At 44.2% G+C, this 23,196-nt stretch overlaps 1 protein-coding gene across 9 annotated transcripts in view; it reads left to right on the forward strand.

Annotated features, from left to right (window-relative positions):
* LOC144373980 (uncharacterized) overlaps window positions 1–23,196 on the forward strand; it is an 86,779-nt gene that overhangs the window by 12,089 nt on the left and 51,494 nt on the right. For 7 of the 9 annotated variants that reach the window (XM_078036958.1, XM_078036954.1, XM_078036956.1 and 4 more), the window contains one exon: window positions 3,830–3,905. In XM_078036958.1, coding sequence (XP_077893084.1) covers window positions 3,842–3,905 — 64 coding nt within the window. In that variant the 5' untranslated portion in view covers window positions 3,830–3,841. The remainder of the gene's footprint in view (window positions 1–3,829; window positions 3,906–23,196) is intronic. The other 2 variants (XM_078036961.1, XM_078036962.1) reach the window with 1 other exon arrangement.

Below are 23,196 nucleotides of genomic sequence, written 5' to 3' on the forward strand. Positions count from 1 at the left end.
ATGTTCATAAGGGCAGCACTTGGGCTAACATTGATCTCTCCTTTATCACAAAATACACACTTTAATTTTAAGTTATACTTTCTTTTATTATCTCTTTCATTTTATTTTTGTCTTATTTTTAGTGGTCCTGGGGATTGAACGCTTGTCTTGATGCTAGGCAAGTACTTTATCACTAAGCCACACTCCCTGTCCCTATTATTGTCTTTTTAAATATGCCTATCATTATTTTGTCCCATAGACTTGTTTCTTGAAGAAGATCATCACATCTTGAAATCAGAGATTATATCTTCTGTTTCTCTCTTAAAATTTTTTTTTTTTTTTAATATTGGTACTGAGGGCTTAACCCAAGGGTGCTCTATCATTAAGCCACATCCCTAGCACTTTTTTTTTTAACTTTGAAACAAGGCCTTGACTGGTTTCAAACTTATGGTCCTCCTGCCTCAGCCTCCCAAGTCTCTAGGATTATAGATGTGTGCCACCATGCTTGACATATCTTTTTTTTTTTAAAAAAAAACTTTCCCAGACAATTTTCTGAATCCAGAATTAATTGGAAAATTTAAAACTGGTATGCTTCATAGATAAGTAGATGGAAGGTATCTTGAGGATGAACCTTAAATAACTAATCTCTTTCCTACCTACTTTGAATGTAAGTTGCTTGAGGGTTTAGATTTCAGAGTATCTGAGTAAACTTAAATATCTGATCTCTTATGCCAGAATTCTAGGTCTACTTCTTTGTATCATTTGATGCATTTATGGTTGGATATTTTGCTTCTGTGCATAATTTTGCCTCATTTAAGGCATATGTTAGTATATATGTCCATTTGGGTTTAGAATTTTGAAAGCATTATCCTTTGACTTGAGGGGGGATTATTTAAGAAATTGTGAGCCAGGCGTGGTGGTGCATGCCTGTAATCCCAGAGGCTTGGGAGGCTGAGGCAGGAGGATCGTGAGTTCAAAGCCAGCCTCAACAAAAGCGAGGTGCTAAGCAACTCCGTGAGATCCTGTCTCTAAATAAAATATAAAATACGGTTGGGGATGTGGCTCAGTGGTTGAGTGTCCCTGAGTTCAGTCCCTGGTCCCCCTGCTCCCCATACGAAGTCGTGGACTTCAATATTGTGGAATAGAATGCTTATCAGTAATTCTTTGCTCAGAATCACAAGACCCCTCCGCCCACAACACCCTGGCACTGGGGACTGAATCCAGGGTTGCTTTACCACTGTGCTACACCCCCAGCCCTTTTATTTTGAGACAGGGCAACTTGGTGATACTCCTGCCTCAGCCTCCTGAGTTGCTGGGATTACAGGTCCATTCCGTCTTCTTTGACATCCCTCTCTCATGGGAAACCTGCCAAGAGCCATCAGTTATGTCTCCTCTGCAGTTTTCTTTCATCCCTTCTCTCCATCAAGTACTCATCGCCTTCTGCATGCCTGGGGCTTTTATAGCTTGCTTTTTGTATCCATCCACCTGCTTTTAGCTTCTCAGGCTCTGCTCAGTTCTGCATAGTGCTTCCAGAACAAGTTGCATAGACTGTGTCATTAAGTTATTTGTCTGCTCAGAGATTTCAGTGGATCCGTCACACCTATAAAATCAAGGCCAGATTCCATCAATACCTGCTGTCCTTTGCCATGTGCACATGGTCTGAAGATCATTTTGTACAATATTTTTTGTGCATCTGTATTTTGGCTGTGACCCATCACATGATTGTCAGGTGTGGAGATTTGCACAGGTGGCATTATGTTGGTGCTCAAAAAATATCAGTTAGGAGCATTTTGGAATTTAGATTGGGAATGTCAACCTGTACTTCTGTATTCATTCTTCAGAGGCTGAGCCGTGGTTCCCTTTCTTCTGCAAAGCCTTTCAGAATTCATGTGTATTTCTCTAGGACTTTGTTTGCAGTCCTGTTTTGGCCCTTGGCACATTTTGCCGCAGCCTAATATTGCCTTAAGTGTTCCCCAAGAGATACTTTAGGTTCAAAGAAGGGCCAGTGAAGCTGAGTGATTTTGTGTACATAAAGCTATCAGCTTCACTGCCTTTGTCCCCCGCATAGGGCACATGCAAGAAAATATGCTGTTTAACTTGATTTGCTGCAGGGTTCCCCAAATTTACCATAGGAAAACATTTTTATTCTTACCAAATATAAGCATGCAGTACAAAATGCTTTGAAAAACATAGCCGTGAATCACGTTTCTTACATACATACCTGCTCTGCAGATGGAACCTTCTTTGAAGGCAACTGGGCTTTGTTTGTTAGTCCTTCCTTTAGGTAGTCCATGTTTATTGAATGAGGTCACATGGCAAGAAGAAGGATTGGTGTTTGAAGGCCTCAAGTATGAAGATTATATAGAAAAGCAGGGCTGTCACATGCTGTAACCTGCCCTGACATAGTAGATAGTCGGGATATGGTGAAAATACTGAGTAAATGCTTCGAGTTTTCAAAGGGTACAGTTAAGAATGGGTTTTCCTCAGTTGTTGAATTAATAGGATGTGTATGTTTCTTTCCTTAATAACTGTGTGTTTAAATAATCTGGAAAAGGGAAGCTGAGCAAAAGCAATCTAGTTTTCCAGGGGTTTCTTCCACCTTGAAATCTTATGCAGTTTTTGCTTTCTAGGTAACAGCATCTCCAGCCATTCTAATGTTTTATTTTGAGGCAGGGTCTTGCTAAATTGCTGAGGCTGGCTTTGAACTTGAAATCCTCCTGCCTCAGCTTCTGGAGCCACTGGGATTACAGATATGTGCCACCATGCCTAGCAGGAAGCAGAGTTAACTATAAAAATCCAGTCTTATTAAAAAAACGTAGTGCTGTGGGCTGGGGGTGTGACTCAGTGGTAGACTGCTTGCCTAGCATGCAAGACAAGGGTTCCACTGAGGGCCTGGGCTCAACCCACAGCACTGCAGAGAAACATAAAATCCGTGGTGCTACATAAAGTGATAGGCATTGATGATAGTACAATATGTACTATAAATTGTAACATTGAAATTAAACATTCCTGGGCTGGAGACATAGCTCTGAAGTAGAGTGCTTGCCTAGCATGCACAAGGCCCTGGATTCCGTCTCCAACATCATGAGGAAAAATAAAAATCCTAATGGATTTAAGTCCATTTAATTAGCCAGTGGGATTCTCACACCACTTTTCAGGAACATGCTGCAGATGTGAAGTGACACCTGCGTGGTCATGCAGGCGCTCTGGTTACTGCCCCAAGAGGGTCTCCAGTAGCCCCTCAGCTAGGGAGGTGAGAGAACAAGAAGGTTCAATCTTAGTCGTTTCTGGGAAACTAATAAACCAACAACTACCGCTGCTAACCATCACCACCACCACAAAAATCACAGGCTGGCAGTAATGCTGTGTTCATAGACAGCCTTTGTTCTGAAAGCTATTTATTGTTGGTTATGTCTGTACAGACATGTTACACATGCGCATAAACATTTATAAGACAAATAACATGGGCATGAATGTTCACAATATTCCTCTTTTTAGTACTCACATGAGCTGCTTCCTGGAGTTGGCAAACTTGAGCTTGGTAGATAGCATGGAATTTAACCCTTTTCTCTGTTCCTGAACCGGACCTTTGTGTTTCTTCAGATGAAATGATTTCATCCTTGGAACAGTGATTTGTATTTACTGGAGGAACTGTTCTTTATTGATTGCTAGAGTTTTATTTATTTTTTCCTATTCTGTTGATGGGGATGGAACCCAGGGCCTCATTTATGCTAAGTACATTCTCTGAGCTACACTCCCAGTCCCGCTAACTACTAGAATTCTAAAAGTCTTTTGGGTTCTGTTTAAATTCCTTATTTTCCCCCACCTCACCTCTCTATTTTCCTTTTAGGCTCAACCAGGAATGGAGACACCGTTGGATGTGTTGTCCAGGGCAGCATCTCTGGTCCATGCTGATGATGAAAAACGTAAGTCAGGAATCTTTTTTCCTCCTTAAAAATCTATTTCAAGTATTTTTTACCCATGCTTCTTGTCTCTTGCGTCATATTGAAATGATGTGCTTCTCCATGTGGCTTTGTGAGTATTTGCTGTTGATTTTGGTTGTTTTCCTCAGTATACCAGCTTGGCATCCTTATTTTTATTTGCAAGTATCAGAACTTTTTTTTTCTTTTCTGGGGACTAGAACTCAGGGCTCACATGTGCTAAGCAAGTGCTCTACCACGAGCTACAGGTCAAGTATTCTTTTTTTTTTTTTGGTACCAAGATTGAACCTAAGGGAACTCAACCACTGAGCCTTGTCCCTAGGCCTTTTAATATTTATTTAGAGACAGAAGTCTTGCTAAGTTGCTCACTTAGTTGCTGAAGCTGGCTTTGAACATGCCATCCTCCTGCCTCAGCCTCCCAAACCGCTGGTATTATAACTGTGCTCCACTGTGTCTAGCCAAGAAACTTTTCTTCTTCTTCTTCCTCTTTTTTTTTTTTTTTTGGCCATATTGGGGATTGGACCCAGGTCCTTTGTATGGTGGGCAAGCACTCTGCAGTGAGCCCAAGCCACATCTCCAGACTTAAGCACTAAAATATTAAGAACAAAACCCCAAAAACTCAAGGTTGAACTGCTACCTATTATACAGTCTCAAAGATGAGCTACTTTCTAGTTGGGTTGTTAACGGACTAGCAGGCTGTGAAGAACATGTGCTTGAAATGTCAGATCTGTCCAGTTGCTGGCTGTTAGACTTGCTTTCTACACCCCAGTTTCCTCAGTAGTAATGTGAAAAAAGAATCCATGCTTATAAAGGGTTGTGAGATCAAATGAGCTGTTGTGTGTACGGTACCAGCGTTAGCTTTTAGGCTTCTCTCCCCACTCCTTGTTGATCCTCTGATGGAATTTTTTTTTAATATTATTGATGTGTCTCTCCCCACCATCTCCCCATTACCACTCTTCACACAAGATTGTCATTGGAGTAGTAACTGGCTGAAGTAGTCATTAAGAATTTTTTTTCTAGCCTCTTATATAATTCACATCTAGTTAGCCTTTGATTGTTGGGAGGCTGTAACTGCCTCTTGGTGAGGTATAATTATCCCTTACTCAGGAAATTGAAGCCCATGGATGTAAGTGTCATTCCCAAGGACGCTGAGCTAGGGAGAGGTAGCTGAAGGCTATTATCTGTCTCGGCAACAAAAAACCCTCTTTATGCCTCTGAGGTCACAATACATGTGACTGACTTGGATAGTTCTTTACAGACTTTGTTGAACATCAACATGCTTAATTTAGAAGTTTGGAGAGTATTTTGTCCAAATGTAGTTAGGGTCTGTGAAGCAAGATACTGTTTATAAAAGTGAAAGATGGAAATAACGACTTCAGGGTGGCTGTTGGTATAAAACCTTGAGTGTGGGGAGGAAAAACTTTCTTCTCTCCCCCTTTCTTTTCCTTTTCAGTCTCTCTCCTGAAGTTCAGCTTCGGGATCACTTTGTTTCAGTCGTATGAATGATTTTTTTTTTTTTAAACTGGGAATTGATCCCAAAGATCCTTTACCACATTCCCAACTCTTTGTTTTTTTATTTTGAAATGGGACCTTGCTAAGTTACTGAGGGCCTCGGTGAATTGATGAGGTTAGCCTCAAACTTGCCATCCTCTTATCTCAGCCTCCTGAGTTGCTGGGATTATAGGCATTGCTCCACTGCACCTGGCCTGTAAATGATGATTGAACATTTATGTATATTTAAGGGATGATAAAGAAGAAGAAGATACCGTCCTTCCACTCCTGGAGCTTATAAACAAATTATTCATAAGCTTTATCTTTCGAGTATATAGAGAAGGAGACGGTCTATGTGGGAGAGCCATTTTCAGAGAAAATGACAAAGACTGACAAGGGAGAGAAGACTGAGTTTTATCCAGCCTATTGGTGTTTTTGCAGAATACAGATAAATACACATGCAAAGCTAGAATAATCAGAGGGTTGACTTTCCTCTGGAACCTTCTTCCTATACCTCTGGTGACTTCATTTGGTTCAGGAATGGAGTGGCAAGTTCTTGGAATCCCTCTGTCCATGGTTTCAGCTCTTCAGGATCATTTTTTTTTAATCTGTATTTTTTAGTTGTAGGTAGACACAATATCTTTATTTTATTTATTTTTATGTGATGCTGAGGATCAAACCCAGGGCTTCACACATGCTAGGTGAGTGCTCTACTGCTGAGCCAAGACCCCAGCCCTCAGGATCATTTTTGACTTGGAAAAAGAGGGAAAAGAAGTTCAGTGATATCTGTAATTATTATTCTTAACATGTTGGCAACATTGTTTTTTTTTTCTTGTGCTGAGGATGGAACCCAGGGCCTTGGGGATGCTAAGCAGGTGCTCAACCACTGAGCCATATTGCTGTCCCTGGGCCCCATCTTTAAGGGGATTTCCTACTGTCAAGTTCTGTATACCACTGTTAAATTCAGAATTCTAATACAATAATAATAGCCGCGCACAGTGGCACATGTCTGTAATCCCAGAGGCTGAGACAGGAGGATTTCGAGTTCAGCAACCATGAGGTGATTAGCAGCTCAGTGAGACCATGTCTGTAAATAAATAAATAAATAAAATAGAGCTGAGGATGTGGCTCAGTGGCTGAGTGCCCCCGAGTTCAATCCCTGGTACCATGAAAAAAACAAACAAACCCCCAAAACCAATAATAATATACCATAGTATAAGCTTGTGCCAATTCTATAATTTCTAAATCTGAACATGAAGTTCAGTGTCTTCCAGTAGATTTCTTTGACTTCTCTGGACAAGTTGAACCTGACTCAGATTTCTCTGTCCTAAATTCGTTCTATTTTGGCTTTTGTTATAAATTGCTCTTAAACTTTAGGGGCTGTTAACATTCTCCCCAACACTTCCAAAGAGCCTTGTGTCTGTAATCTGATTTGGGTGTCTTATTACGAACACAAAAATGTTCTATTCCTTGAGATCAGCTTCTCAGTGCATGTAAATGACCCCAAATGATTCTCTTTACTTTTCTTTGGCTCCTGGAGAACGAAAAACTTGGGCATTTTTGAGGATGTCATTGTTCAAGCCTTTTGAAGTGAACAGTACCCATTATGACTTGAGTCTCTAATACCCGATGGTCTTAAGGCTTCAAAATGTCTACTAGCTTCGAATAAAAGAAAGAATCCCCAACAGTGCACTGCAGAGCTAAGGTAAATCATGAAAGGGTAGTTTTGAAGTAACTCAATCGTTGCTTATCTGAGTGTCCTAGAAGGAATAAATTTACTTAAAATAATCATCTCACTGCTCATGAGACATTGATTTCATCAGCGTGCATCCTGGAAGGTACCGAATGAAAATCCAACTCCAGGTTGTTCTCATTCCCTGTGCAGGAGGAATCTGTCAGTGATCCTTCATGCCGGTGCTAGCAAGTCCCTGACTTTTTCCATCTTTATTTAAATAGTAAAAATTGATCAAAACAGAGACCAGGGCATTTCATACCAATATGCAGAACAATACCTTAGTGCGGTCATTAACACCAGACCTCATTTTCTTGTGATGTTTACACAGCACTTTTATTTTTCGGTAATTTAGTTCATGTATCTTCTGGATGATAAGATCTTGTAGCTGCAGACTTCTTTTCTTAGATCAAAATCTTTTTTCCCCACCTTGTGAGGGGGTCTTGTTCTGTTGCCCAACCTGACCTCAAACTCCTGGGCTCAAGCAATCTTCCTGCCTCAGCCTCCTGAATAGCTGGGTTGGTAGGCACTGAACACAGCACACAGATAAAATCATTGTGAGAAAATGCAGCTTTGTTCTTGAGGGCTTGAGTGGAGGGGTTAGTGCTTTTTCATCCAGCCTCATGAATATGCAGATGATCAGAAAAAGCCTGCTCAGGCTGGCTGGAGCCACTAGAATGGCTTGAGAGGACACAGTGAGACAGCTGTGGGTGTTTTGCATGTAGCATGTGCGCACAGAACCTCTCTAACTCTTGTTTGGTGAGATTCCTGGAAAGTGGATGATGCATCAGTGACCATCATCCTTCCAGGTAAAGAATTCCTAGGAACTCAAGCTTTGTATCTCGGTGAGTTGCTGAGGCTGGCCTCGAACTTTCTATCTTCCTGCTTCAAATTGGTAATTTTTGCATCATGACATTGATCTTCTGATCCACTAATGAGTTGAGATCTACAGTCTGAAAAAACATGACTCCGTTTATCTGTCTTTCATGAGATAACTTTACTCCTTGCTGCACTATTTTTCCATACTGGGAAGATCTGACCATGAAAACAGAGCAGAGTGTTCAGATAGGGCAGGGGATGGGTCTCCTCAGTCAGGGTCTCCCTGGAGGCCGGGAGCAGCAACAGCAGCCCAACACACTGCAGGGTGTAGGAGGGAGCTGTGACCGTTTCCTTGGGCATTGACTCAAAGCTAGGAACAGTATAGACTTAGAGCAGAGAGGAAGGGCTGCTAATGGAAGGGTAAAGGTGACTGACAGGATGCCATGTTCCCAGTGCTCTAGGAAGAGATGTCCCACCCAGGCACGGAGTCTTGGTTCTGGGCAGAATGGTTTGCTGATAGGGACGGGAAGAGCCCTGATGGGCTCCTGTTGTGCATCAGGCTGAAAATCCCCACCTCCCCAACTTGGGCCTGGGACAGATGCATTAGGAGCGCCCAGGAGGAGAACACAGCTGTTCTTTTGGTCTGTTTCTTTCAGGGACCCCTGGTTTTGTAATGTTGCACTTCAGAAAGGTTAGATCTAAAATCAGTGCGGTGTAGCGAAGCCTTTGGGTTCTTTTTCTTCCAGCTCCTCTGTGGATTTTCATTTCTTCTGTCGTCTTGGGATGCGGGGCTGGGCTGGAACCCGGGACCTCTCACATGCCAGGCAAATGCTCGACCCCAGAGCTGCGTCCCCTGCCCTGTAGTGTTCATAAAGGACTTCACTCTGATAGTTGGAGACCAATTTGATCCCTCCCCTCTGTGGGTGATTTTTATCCTCTTGTCCTAAAACTCCAGAGGGGCTTACCACACAGGTTCGTGGTTGCTGTGCGGTTGCTTCTCAGAAGAGACTAGGGATATATATATATATATATATATATATATATATATATATATATATATATATATATATATATAAAATTGGGATTCACCAATAGTTTACCCCGCCCCCAACTTCCTTTATCATACTATTCTTTCTACAATATACACACTGTACTATAATATATATGCATATGATTTTTCTGAAATGTGTGAGAGTAAGTGGGAGATATCTTGCCTCTTTATTCCTAAATATTTCACCATATGTTTCCCAAGCACGAGAACATTCTCTTACATAACCGCAGTGTGGCTATCTTTATTATGATGTTACTTAAATCTATATGAGCGAAGAAGAGGGTGTAATCTTCATGCTCCTAGTGCTTTTATAGCTTTACAGGTTGAGAATCCTTCACCTAATGGATTTCAGATTTGGGAATATTTGCATATATCTAATGAGCTATCCTGGGGATGGAACCCAAGCTGAAACATGAAATTCACCTATTTCACTACCCTTTGTTCGCAGAAGTTATTTCATGCTAATATTTTTAGTGTGCCGGTGTTTTTGTTGTTTTGAGATGGGTTCTCACCATACTGCCCAGGCTGGTTTTGAACTCCTGGGCTCAAGTGAGCCTCTCCAGTACCTAGGACCACAAGCCCAGGCATGTGCCATTGTGCTAGGCATGTCCAGGTTGTGATTGCCATCTGTCATAAAAGGTCAGGTGTGGGATTTTCAAGTTGTGTTGCTCAAAAATTTTGAGATTTTTTTTTTTTTTAGATTGGGGATGCCGTGTAAGCATTATAAATTAAATATAGCCAATGAAAATTGGCCATGATACCACAGTTGATAGTCTCCCACAGCCAGCTCTCTGTTGTGCTAGCAGGCATCCCTGTGATGCCCTGGGTCTTTTGTTGCAACCCCCCACCACTTTTATCTTTTATACTCTTGTAAAATATTTCACTGTATAGATCATAGTTGCATAATTGGACTTTCTTAGTGCAGATGCCTCAATTTCATATTAGGCTGTTTCTGTCCTTCTCCAATTAGATGAAGAAAAAAAAATAGTCACTGAAATCATATGGCACAAGTTGGTTTTCTAGGCTTATGATTCAGAATATGCCTTTTAAGCAGATTTTAAGAGATTTTCACTGAAATAGCACAAGTAAAAATTTTTCATGGTCCTAGGTACTTGAGCCTCTGTGTGAACTGCTGTTTAAGGGCTACTGTGTTGTCTCATTCCATTTTCATAGTGACCCTATCTAGTAAGCAGGTACCACGGGGCCAGGGCTGTAGCCCAGCAGTAGAGTGCTTGCCTAGCACGTGCGAGGCCCTGGGTTCCATTCCCATCATAGCCAAACAAACAAACAAAACCCAGGCATGATAATCAGTCTTTTTTTATAGATAAAGAAAATTGAGGCTTACAGATACAGATAATTTGCCCAGACACACACAGTTGGTAGAGGCAAGACCCAGTTTTGAACTGAAGCAGCCTGGCTCTGAAACGGGAGCCCTGAATCTGCTACTTGTCTTTACAGTTAAGAGTACAAGGAAGACTTAACTACTGTTTGAAAAATACAAGCCTGATACACAAAACTCCTATGTCTATTCCCACCACTAATAAGACAGCAAAGACATTTTCATTTGGAAGAGTGTTCCTTGCCGGTAAAATAGCATTTCCAAAATAGGCCAGACCCACAGGACTGGCGACAGCTCATCCTCAGGAACCATCCTCGACTTCCCCGAGTTTAACTGCCTTCTTACAGGTACAGATGGCTCTGGAGTGCCTTGCCCCAGAACGTCACTCTGTGTTGCGTTTTTCTTTTCCAGTAAGTCCCTCAGTTAAGGAAAGGAACTTGGTTCAGATGATAAGGGCTGCTTCACTAAATAGTGAGAAACCACACAGCCACAGTATTTAGAGGCAAGGTAATCCTGCCTCAGAGGCATCCTAGGAGGACTCAGGAGCATGGCTACAGTTGCTGGGTACCTGACATCCTGAGAGTCTGTATTAGATCCTGTGCCTATCGAGGATGAGAGTCCTGTTCTGTTCTCTTTCATATTCCAAGCATGCCCCATTAGTGTGTATGGGTAGCATTCAATTAACATTTTTTATTCTTTTAAAATATTTTTAAAGTTGTACATGGACACAATATCTTTATTTATTTATTTATTTTTATGTTGTGCTGAGGATCGAACCCAGTGCTTCATACATGCGAGGCAACTGCTCTACTGCTGAGCTACAACCTCAGCCCAAACATTTTTTATTTTTACAGGTATTGGGTATTGAAACCAGGGGTGCTTAACCACTAAGCCACATCCCTAGCCCTTCTTATTTTTAAATTTGAGACAAGGGGTCTCAGTTGCTTAGGACCTCAGTAAGTTGCTGAGGCTGGCCTTGAACTTGTGATCCTCCTGTTTCAGCCTCCCAAGTCACTGGTGTTAAACATTTATCATGCATAAAAAAGCCACTGGAGTGAAAGGTTCTTCTTTAAGAAATTAATTTATTTAACATTAGAAAAAAATGAGTCATTATAGTGATCACTCTTGTTACTTATAATGTGCAAATTTCCATTGGATACCATTTCATAGTTTATAAAACATTTTGATTCTTATAGCAAGAGTCTTGGCAAGGAGGCTGGGTGGGAAATCTCAGAGAAAATGAAGCTTGGAGAAGTTGGATGCCTAATTGAAGATTAGAATTAAAACGAATAAAACCTGAATGTGTTCATTCCCCTTGGTAAAGTGCAGTCACATGCAGTGGTCACCAGAACAGTTCACATGAGAGAAGTTGCAAAAGGTCCAAGCTAGGAAATCACAGTATCTTTGCTGATGTGTCTGCAGCCTTTTTATCTTTTACATGGTGCCTGGGATCAGACCCCGGGCCTTGTGCATGTTACCCCTAAGCCTCCTTCTGCATTTTCAAAAGAGAAGTGAATTTACTGATTTTTCTAAATATTGCAGCCACCAGTAATATATTTTGTGCTTTCAGTTGCTTCTCTTTTGTGCATAATGCCATAAAAAAATACCATCTCCCACTACTCTTTTTTCCTTAAAACCAAACCAAACTAAAACAAAAAACCCTTCATTAAACATAGAACCTAAAGCCAGGTAGTATTACTGGCTTAAGTCAGTCTCTAGGTGTGGGCAGTTGCTATAACCAAAGTTTGCATCCCAGGATAGACATCTAGCATTTCATCAGAAAGGCTTCCCCAGAGACAGCTGTTGCAAGCTTCTACTGTTTTTATAGTTTTTTTTTTAATCGGATCAAATTCACATAATAAGTGTTAGAAATGGATCTCTACTGTGGCAAATAAAATGGCTTGTTAATTAGCATAATGGGTGTTGAAAATAGATTCTTCTGTTGAATAGCTCAGTAGACTGGAGGATAGTTATCATATTTTCTTTAGACACATATTTCTGAGTCTTTCAGAAATCCACATTTTCCTTTAATATACATAAAAATGTTGTGAGCTATTTTAATGCCATTTGCAATTCAAATTGAAATTTGAGAGTCAAGAATCCTGGCATGGAAGTGCCTCCCCCCACCAGCCAATTTGGTACTTGCCTCCTTCCGGTCTTCCCTTCTCTCTGCAGCTTGAGAGTCTCTCTCCCCTACCCAGATCTTGTTGGAATAGCCCCACTGCAGTCAACCCTGGTTTTTGGATATGTTTCTCAGCTCATCATTGCTGGCTTCTCCATCAGCCCTGGCTCATCAGTGTTCCCCTACAATGTGGTACCCAAACAACGATTTTTAGATATGATCTGATTGGGATAGTGTGTCCAAGACAACTTGGACCAAGCCCAGGAGTTCTTGTAAAGGGACAGAAGGGATAGGACAGGCTGATGAGAAATATAGGGATCCTTTTGGGAACTCAAGATCAGACTTTGGGGGGAATATTTACACCAAGACACGTACTAAAGGCCAGAGCCTTTTAAAAATATTTTTCTCTCTGGAGAAAGAGAGACAGTTGTTAAAATTAGCCAATGTACCCCTTGCTCCAGTAGACTGCTCTTTCTATGGGAATGTGGGGCTGGGTTTGTCAACTTTTGTGGTGGTTCGAGACAAACTGGAAACTCCAGTTTTTGCATAAATTTTTAGAGTTTTAAAATTCCACGAGAGTCCAGCAGTAGTTCTCTAGTCAGGATTGGACCAGTAAGAACCTATCGAGGTCCTGTCCCAGTACTTTCAATAGTAAAACCTAAAATAACAGTGGATTTTATTTTTTAATTTTCTTCATTCCTGGGGATCAACCTAGGGCCTTGAGCATGCTTGGCAAGTGCTCTGCTGAGCTACACCCTCAGCTCCACTTTTTTTTTTTAATAACCTCCAGTAGGCTCTCTCCCTCTCCCACTGTGGCATGAATTACTGTAGCAACTCTTTCAAGCCGAAGAACAGTGACATTAGAACCTTGAATTCCCAGGTCTGCCCTTATCTCCATGAGGAAATTAATTTGATATGTGTGTACCTTTCCCATTTAGATTTTCCTCCGTGTCTTTGCTTTCTTCAAATTTATGTCACACTCTTGTGAAACACTTGACTTGGCATTTGTAGTGGATAAAATTTGTTGAAGCAATACCTGTTTCCACTCCTAGAGAAATCAAATCAAGTCTGAAAAATCAAGCCCTTACATCCTCACTGGCTTTAGATGTATTGTGACTGCCTTTTTTTTCTTTATTAGATCAAACTCTTGATTCCTTATAAATGAAATGAATAAATCTTCTTCCCATTTGAAATCTGGTGAAGTTACCATTGCACCTCCCTGATTGCCTTTCTCATTAAACATAGTGTCTTCTCTCATCTTGAAAAAAATTACCTAAATGTCACTTCTTTCCTGGAACTTACCCTGTTTAATTAGACATAGTCACTTATTTTACCCTGGACAGTGTAAAATTTTGTTTGTTTACCAGAAACTAGGGACTCAGAAAAATGATTTTTTTCCCCAGTTCTCTAGCAGAGTGCTGGTTTAGGGTCCCATGATTAAAAACAAGTTGGATAAAAAATAATATTTCATTTAATACTTCCAGAGGACAAACCTGGATTTTCAGAGACACGTAGTAGTAACCTACGCATGTAGCTTCCCTGTTGTCAAAAATCCTTTAAAAGAACAAAAGATAGGGGCTGGGGACGTAGATGAGTTGGTAGAGTTCTTGCCTAGCATGGACAAGGCCATGGATTCAGTCCCCCCAGCACCACCAATAAACAAACAAACAAATAAATAAAGGCACCAACAATAAAAAAATAAATAAAAAAGAAGGAAAAAGAACCCCCAAAACAAAAAATAGACAAAAGAAAAATCTGAAAAGTGCTAGAAAATTAGGAGGATTGTCTACCTTCAGTAAACTAAACCATAAAGGATTCCTAGAAGACTAAAAACAGATGGGATTAGATCAATAAAAGGAAAACAAATCAAAATTAATAAAAAAAAGAACAACTCAAAACACAGGTGCAGAAGCCAAGGGAATTAAAAGCAGAGCTTACAGTGACTAAAAGCTATGCACAGGAAGGAGCCCTAGAGTAATATTTAAGACAGTGAAGTTTTGTATTTATTGCAGTGACCCCTGGCTAACTGAGAACTGTGCTTTAAAGAAATTCAGTGGCCCTGTCTGGCAAGGTATGTGGAGTTGCCTTAGGGACCTGAGAGAGGAGCAGAGGATGACTTCAGATTGCTGTGGGCACCCCTCGTGGGCAAGGAAAGGTCAGCTCTCTAATAGACGGTATCTGCGAAAGTCCTTCACCACTGGGAGAAAGAATCCAACCTGCTTCCTTGTTTGTTCCCTTTTATGTTTTCAGTGCCAGGAATGGAATCCAGGGTCTTGCATGTGCCAGGCAAGTGGTCTACCACTGAGCCACACCCCCCCAACCCTTTGCTCACCTTTCATGTCCTAAAGCAAAGTCCATCATTGGACACCTTCTGCACCCTAGGAGAGCCCCAGTTCTAGAGAGGAACCATGCATTCCTTACCCTCAGTTCAAAGATGTTGGTGTGGGTTTAGTTAGACCCTGTGGATCAGCCTGTGGATCTTAAATGCTGCCTGCACTCTCATCGATCCTGAGGTTTTCTTTCTTATGTTGATGGGCTGGGGAGAGCTGTAGCTTTCTGGCCTTTTCAATCCATACAGCTTCCTAGCAGTTTTCTAGCTTATAAAGATGGGAAGCCCCATATTGTCGAGAGAGTCACAGGCAGAAGACGGGAGGAGTGCGGGGCACACACACAGCCGAAACGCTTTCCTGTGCCTCATCTTTCCTTAAACTCTCCGTCCCCGCTGAGTGATTCCTTACCAGAGCCCTGTCCACTTGCTTCACTGGAGGCCCAGGTGTGTCCATCAGAGACACCAGCCCACCCAGTGCTGTCCGACCTGCCTCCTTAGAAGTTTCTCTCTCTGTACCAAGGCCCGTATAGGGTGGGATCTGTCAGTTCCCTGCCAGGGCCCTCTGGTTTGCTTTAGTCAAATCTGCCCATTTCAGTTCTTTGAACGATGACTATTGATATAGCCTACATACACAAAAGCTCTTTGGGGTCCTTAATGATTTTTTTTTTTTTTTTGAATTGGCAACAGCTTAATTGAGACGTAATTCATATCACACACAGTTCACCCCTTCAAAGAGCGTATTTTATCATGATATTTATGTTTTTCTTTATAGTTATTCTCATGACTTTTCTTTCCCACTAGAACTAAAGTTGGTGGTGGTGAAGATCAGGTCTCTCTCTCTCGATGTCGTCTATGTGGAAATGCTGCTTCCTGATCAGAGCAGACTTGTAGCGATTGGTAACCAGGGCGCCTTCAGCTCTGGTCTCTTGCATTACAAATAAAAGGTGCTTCATAAATGAGTAAGAGCTTGAGTGATCATGACAGAAATGCACACCCCCATGCTCTTGCTGCAGAAGAGAAAAAAGTTACTTTGTTAGAGCAGAGAAATCTGTGGGTACCACCAGCTGGTCGAGCTCACCTCCCCGGCTGGGGTGCCCTGGCTTCTGATGGAGTGGGTGCTGTGGGAGTGGGTGCAGTGGCAAGTTCTCAGATCCTTTTTTGTACTATTCTTGCCAAAAATATTTAACTCAGACCTGATTATGAGGAAAGGATCAGACCATCTAAAATCAGAGGATAGTTAGTTGGTCTGGATTATTTAAAAACCCCAATGCCATGAAAAAGGGAAAAAAAAATGACTCTTTCAGATAAAACGAGACCCGAGTATGCCATTGAACAGCGTGCAATGCCCCATGCCACCAAGAAAAGAAGACCCAGTCCCGTCGGGGAAAACTGAATAGGGATCTGCTATCAGATAACAACGATACATCACTAGGTAGGGGTAGTCCAGGGCGTGGTGGCCACGAAGAAAAGACACGTGTAGAGGTATTTGACCTCTCCAAGCTTTAAATTGTTTTTTTAGCAGTTATGCTGCACGTGGTGGTGCACACTGGTGATCCAGTAACTCGGGAGGCTGGGGCAAGAGGATCACAAGTTCGAGGCCAGCCACTTTTCAGTGACTTTCAAATTTTTTGAACTAAAAAGTTGGAAAGAATAAACTTATTTCTTTAGGCTCTTCTAGTGGGAAGGTTTCCAAAATCTTTAAAAAGCTTCAGTTTACCAGTCTTCATGGTTATTAGGCTCTTGAATTGTGTGACTGCCTGTGTTTCTAATGCTGTTTTCATTCCGTTGGATCGGGGCATCTTTGAACTTGATGTTCCTATTTTTAATACTTGGAAAATTTATTCTATGGCTTTTGAAACCAGTGAAAATTTTAGCAACAGTAAATAAGGGAGTGAGTTAATAAACATCTGTGGGGCATCAGAGTAACTTTCTGAGACATATGACTTAGGGTTTTTGTCCCTGGAGTAGGACTCCATCTCTGCCAGGGATTTGGAGCTGGTGATGAGATCATGTTGAGTGTTAGTAGACCCGTGTGTGATGTTCAGCAGTCCCTTCCTCCGGTTGGTGTGAGAATTTCAAGTTGGTTCTTGGGCACATCATCTTATCCTAAAGGTCCTACTAGAACAACTATAGAGAGCGGGGTTGCTGATTTACCTTTGGAGGCATTATGACAATCATGATGGTATGGCAGACAAAACTAAAACAAGAAGCAATAGTTTTTGAATTGGAGCTGGACAATTTTATAATTTCTTGTAGAATTTATGCCAGTGCAGCTCAGCTCAGGTAGATGCTATCTGTATTCCTCCATTTTTCTATAACTACAATGAAATGCCAGAGGCAGGGTAGTTTTATAAAGAAAAGAGGTTTGTTTAATTTACAGTTTTAGAGGCTGATGGTCCAATCAGCATGGTGCAGCTTCTGGTCAAGGCCTTGCTTGGTTGTGTTACCTTATGGTGGATGGCAATGCTGGGATTGTGTGGGGGAGGAAAAGATGACATCATCAAACAATTTGCCAGAGGTTCTGAGGTCCTACCGTCCCTTCCATGGGCACATTTCCATTTGAACTGAGGACCTCCCAGTAGGTTCCACTTCTTAAAGGCCCTACTTCCCAGTTCCACCACCCTGAGGACCAAGCCCCCAACACATGAACCTGTGGTCACCCTTAAACCATGTCCAGTCTGAGGCTGTTTCAAAGGAGAGGCCTAGAGTTGGGTTGAAATGAGGGATGAATATGAAGTGGCAGAGGACACGGAGTGGGTTCTGGAGAGGGAGAGGGCGGAGCAGAAGCGAGCCCAGCACTGGAGCAGGCAGGACGGAGCAGGGAGCGCCTACTGTGTGCTGGGCGCTGGGGCTGGTGTCACGTGGACCCCGTCACACGTGTGGGGACAGCCCTGGGGAGGCAGCCAGGCCCTGGGGGAGCCGAGGGTGCTCTTGACACTGCTCCTGGGCACTGTGCCCTTTGTTCATGAATGGCGAGAGTGACATCGGAGGTCCCCTTCATCCCACCCTCCTCAAAACACAGGAGCCCTAGCAGCTGACGGACCTCAACACGCAGTGCTGCAGACTGCCTGGGCTGGACTCCTCAGGTCTCAGTGATTGTTACTCTCTCTGTGTCTGTCTGTCTGTCTGTCTGTCTGTCTCTGTCCTGGTGATGAAATCCAGGAGTTCACCGGGGAGCATCCCCAGCCCTTCTTCATTTAGTTTGACACAGGGTCTTGCTCCGTTGCTCAGGCTGGCCTCAAACTTGCGATCTTCCTGCCTCAGCCCCCTGAAATGCTGGGATTGCAGGTGCCACTGTGATGGGGTCCTCCTCTTCCTCCCCCTCCCCCTCCCCCAGTGGTCAGTGATTATTTTCTCTGAGATCCAGCCCACTCAGGGACTGTGACCCCGCCATTCCCTCCAGAGTCTCTTTCAAATACAGAGTGGTTTGAAGATGCGCGTACCAACTTGCGACCTCAGATACTTGCCCTGTGGCTTAGCAGACGGCCTGAAGAGAACATTTCTTACCAAACACTTGGAGGGAATCGCTTTTCCCCCAGCCTCACTCCTGTGTCCTGCCACTGGAGGAGGCCCTCAGGAGGCCGGCCCCGCCATGACAGGGGTCTGAGTAAGCCTCCTCTCTGCTCCGGCTCAGCGGCTCCTTCTAACCATTTACAGGCTCCACCAGGGAGGAAATGGAGCCCCTTGCCAAGTTCCTTCCTCTAGAACCATCTGCAAACAATTTACTTTTATAACTCTCCTCCTCCTCATTAACGGTAGACTGTTACCAAAGTGGATTTGCAAGTCAACACAGGGAGGCTTTCTGCCTGGCCTGAAGAGCCTCTTCCACCCGGGGGGCTCTGTGCACCTGGCCCCAGAGGTCCCGGAGCTGCTCCTCGGGTCCATGCCCATGGAGGGACCTGTGTCACAGTGGCCATCATTGTCATCTCCAGGCAGACTGTGTGTCCCTGCACATAAAAGCAGGTCTTGGCCTCCCAGTGACAGCTGCTTCCCTACGGTACTCCAGACCCTTTGAGGCTGCTGGCAGACCACAGTCCAGCGGGAGGAGGGCCAGGAACAGGAGAGGTGGGTGTTAGGTCAGGGGGTGGGAAGGTGATAGGTGCTTTTTTTTTAAATTTTATTTTTTTTTAAATACCAATAATGATTCATGAGGCCAAACCCAACGTAAAACCCAGGTAGCCTGAGCCGAAGTCTGTGCACATTGCTGTAGCTGCACCTGAGTTTTCTTCATGCTGAAATGATAGCTGTGGTCAGACAGGAACTTGAACGTGCTGACCGCGGGCTGATCCCACCCGGTTCCTGTACTGTGGTTCAGCAGGGTAAGTGAGGTGGCGGGACTTCTCTTCAACCCCAAGGACAGCAAAATGATTTTAAGCCAGTTACGTGAATGGCAATGTCTGGATGTGCTTGTGACAACTTTTTATTTAGAGTATTTTTAGTTAGTGCTTTTTTTTTTTTTTAATAATACTGGGGGTGGAACCCAGGACCTTGCACATGCTAAGCAAGTGCTCTACCACTGAGCATCATTCCCAGCCCTTTCAATTATTATTATTATTTTTTTAAATTTTGAGACAGGGTCTCACTAAATTGTCTTCAACTTGTGATCCTCCTGCCTTATCCTCTGGAGTTGTTGGAACTACAGGGATGCACCATTGTACCCAATTTAGTGCTTTCTGATATCCAGACTAAGTTTTCCATTTAATCTATTTAAAACTCTTTGGTATATATTCACAATCATGCTGAGAATTAAAGTTGACATTTCTTTGAAATAAAAAAGTTTTTATACTGTTTTCCCCATTCCCTGTGAGATCATAGATATTCAGAACCAGAAGGGAGTCAGACGCTGTGGCACACGCTGGTAATCCCAGCGACTCGAGGCTGAGTGAGACAGGAGGATTGCAAGTTTGAGGCCAGCCTCACCAACTTAGTGAGACCCTAAGCAACTTAGTGAGATCCTGTTTCAAAATTAAAAATAAAAAGTGCTGGGGATGTGGCTCAGGGGTTAAGCACCCCTGGGTTCAATCCCCAGTACCCAAACAAAAACAAAGCCAACCCCCCCCAAAACAAAAACAGAAACAAACCCACAACACCTCAGGAGGGAATACAGACTCCCCCAGCCCCTCACGCATCAGGATTGGTTCTGTTTGGAGCGGGTCAAACTCCAGAGCCCTGACTCCAAGTCCTGGTTAGCGAAGGGGTTCCCAGTGCACCCTCCTCCCCTGCGGGAATTGTGGGAGCTCAGGGTCATCCATCTGGTCAGTGCAGAGGAGGTGAGGAGCCAAGTTGGATTGCCACGCGGAGACCTGCCCTTTACCCCAGCTCCTCTGGGAGAGCCCCCAGGGCTCCCTGCGCCTTTGGGGTGAGGCACAGTGTGCATCTGGTGCTTTTCCTGGTACCGTGATGAGAAGCCAGGGCCCACCCTTGTGCTCCCCACGGCCTTGGTGCTCAGACTGTCCTGTCAGCCAGGCTGGCCTCGGAGCCCACTCGGGTAGACGGAAGATGGAGGGTGCTTCCAAGGTTTCGAGGGCTGAAACCTTGGGAAGGTCTTCCTGTCCCCCGCCCCCTTGCCTTTTCTCCCTCCCTCCGTGCATGAGTTTCCTGGGGTCGTGACAAACATTGGGGTCTAAGGAACTTAAGCAAAGAGGCTTTCTCTCCCACAGGTCGGGGTACTGGAAGCCCAGGGTCAGGGTGTCCACTGGTTGTTGGTCTGAGCCTCTCGCCGTCTTCACGCCCTCCCTGCCCGGTGTCTGTGTCCTGCTCTCTTCCTCTTACATGGACACAGTATTGCTGTCGGGCCCATGTGACCTCATATCACTTTAAGGAACTTTTCAAAGTCTGTCTCCCAATAGGTCACATTCTGAAGTCCTGGGTGCTGGGACTTTAGAGGGGACAGACTTGGACCCCCACTTCCTTCCTTTCCACTCTCCTCCACCTGCCCCATCTGTCTCCCTGCTCCCCCCCCAGCTTCCCCCCAGTTGTGTTTTAGCACATGAAGCTCGGGGACTCTGGCCCAGGCTCCTCCTGCAGCCTCTGTTGATGAGCTGTGGGGCCTGGGGCACGTCACTCAGTCCTCCAGAGACTGGTTTCCTTGGCTTTGGGTTGGGGGCAATTGTCGCCCCGCTTGCCTTACAGGACTGGGCTAAGGAGATCCCAGGGTAACAGGTGACATTGAAAATGCTCTGAAAATGAAACGTGCTGGCTTGGATACAGGCAGGCCCCCAGCGCGGGATGTGGGCACGGTCACGTGGAGGACTTGAAGTTCTAGGTAAAATGGCGTCTGTCCACCCGCACAGGTGGTGTTGCCGTGTTGCGTGTCCATCCTTCCTGGCGTTCTTTGTGGTCAGCCGTGAAGGGGTGGTCAGATGCTCAGGCCAGCCCGCCCAGCTGCACGGGCCACGCTGATCTGAGGTTTGACCTCTCCGATCTGAGATGGGACTCGGGAAGCAGAGGGCTGGGTCTGCGTCCACCTTGAGAGTCACGTTGTGAAAGGGACTTTGTGGGTTGGGGGCTGGTGGGGACAGAGCCAGTGACCCGGTGGCAGAATCTCTAGTGATCCTGGTGCCACTGTGTGGGTCTGTTGTATGGTGTTGCCTGACAGCCCTCCTCTTCCACACACACACACACACACACACACACACACACACACACACACACACGCCCCAGGATGGGGTTGGCCACAAGTCCAACTGTTTGAGAGAAGTTGACTTGGCTGGTCCCCGGTCTCCTCTGGCTCTGGTCTCTGAGACAAAGGAGTATTATCTGAGACAAAGAAGGGAATAAGCCCCGCCTGTGGGCTCCTGCCCAGACAGTCATGGCCTGGGACACGTGGGATGAGCCGTGAAATATTGCGCTGCAGCTCTGCTCCGCTCCGGTTCTTTTATCAGGGTGCCTCTCGCTGGGAGGGTGATGTCAGCTGGGCTGCCGGGGGCTGTGGTCAGACGGGAGACAGATCAGCGCCGTGGGGAGGCTTGGAGAGGCCAGCTGTGGTTTTATGTCTTAGATTTAGGTTCAGACATGATAAACAGGGTGGGGTGAGGGGGGGAACATAAAGCCTCCATTGGGTAAGGTTCAGAGACTTTTGCCAAAAAAGATCTGTCCTTAAAAGTTAGAGCCAGATAAGCCGAGCATGGTGGTGCACACCTGGGATCCCAGCGACTCGGGAGGCTGAGGCGAGGAGATTGCCAGTTGGAGGCCAGCCTCAGCCTCAGTGCTGTTCTGAAAGCCTTCCACGTTAGGCTCTGTATTTCATCTTCTCTCAGATGAACCATTATTTTATGTCCCGCTAAGAAGTGGTCTCATCCATTAAATGCACCATTTGAGCATAAGAAAAACTTGAGTCTTGGCAGTATTACGATGTAGGAAGGGGAGGGCGTTTAGAATCCTTCAGATACGAAGATAATACGATTAGGAAGGGAGCCTCTCTTCTCTGAATCACCTTGCTGGGGGCTCTGCTCCTTTCTGACTCTGAAGGCAGAGTTGTCTTGTGATGTCTGTGCCCACATAGCACATCAGAAAACCGAATGATTCTGCCTTTCCTCTCTTGAGTTAAACTTTCCCTCACTGAAGTACGTATATGCTGATTCTTGTAAAACGCTGGGCCCAAATGTTTGCTTATCTTCAATTGAGGGGGAAAGTATTTAAGGAAGATTTTTGAACCATTCATTTGAACTATCACCAAGACTAAAAAACAGCGCTTACACAAGTTTTGCATGTAGCAGGCATTTTTCTTCATTAACACACACCTGGATAAAATTATCTTCATTAAAAAGTCCAAAGAGGGCTGGGCTGGGGCTCAGGGGTAGAGCGCTCACCTAGCACGAGCGAGGCCCTGGGTTCGATCCTCAGCACCACATAAAAATAAATAAATAAAATAAAGGTATTGTGTCCAACTACAACTAAAAAATAAATTTTATGTATATAAATGAAAAGGTCAAAGGCATTTTCTTTTTAAAATAGGATCTCTTTAGTTATAACTGTGAGTTAAAAGGTAGTTAAATGGCCAGGCCAAGTGCTGCACGCCTGGAATCCCAGGGGCTCAGGAGGTTGAGACAGGAGGATCACGAGTTCAAAGCCAACCTCAGCAACCGCGGGGCGCTAAGTAGCTCAGTGAGCCCCTGTCTCTAAATAAAATACAAAATAGGGCTGGGGATGTGGCTCAGTAGTTCAGTGCCCCTGAGTTCAATCCCTGGTACCTCCCGCCCCCAGAAAAGGAAAAAATGTCTGACTTGAGTATCACAGAGAGATGATACCACAATGTCAAGACTTTTTTTTTTTTTTTAAACTCCGGAAAGATTCCTGTTCTTATTCGTTTAACAGTTAAGTGTGAAAAGCCCAAGAGAGAAAAGGATGTGGTAACATTGGAGTCTTCGGTTATCTTTTTATTGTTTGGGGGT

Source organism: Ictidomys tridecemlineatus, unplaced genomic scaffold (genome assembly GCF_052094955.1).
Source record: "Ictidomys tridecemlineatus isolate mIctTri1 unplaced genomic scaffold, mIctTri1.hap1 Scaffold_54, whole genome shotgun sequence".
Taxonomy (NCBI): domain Eukaryota; kingdom Metazoa; phylum Chordata; class Mammalia; order Rodentia; family Sciuridae; genus Ictidomys; species Ictidomys tridecemlineatus.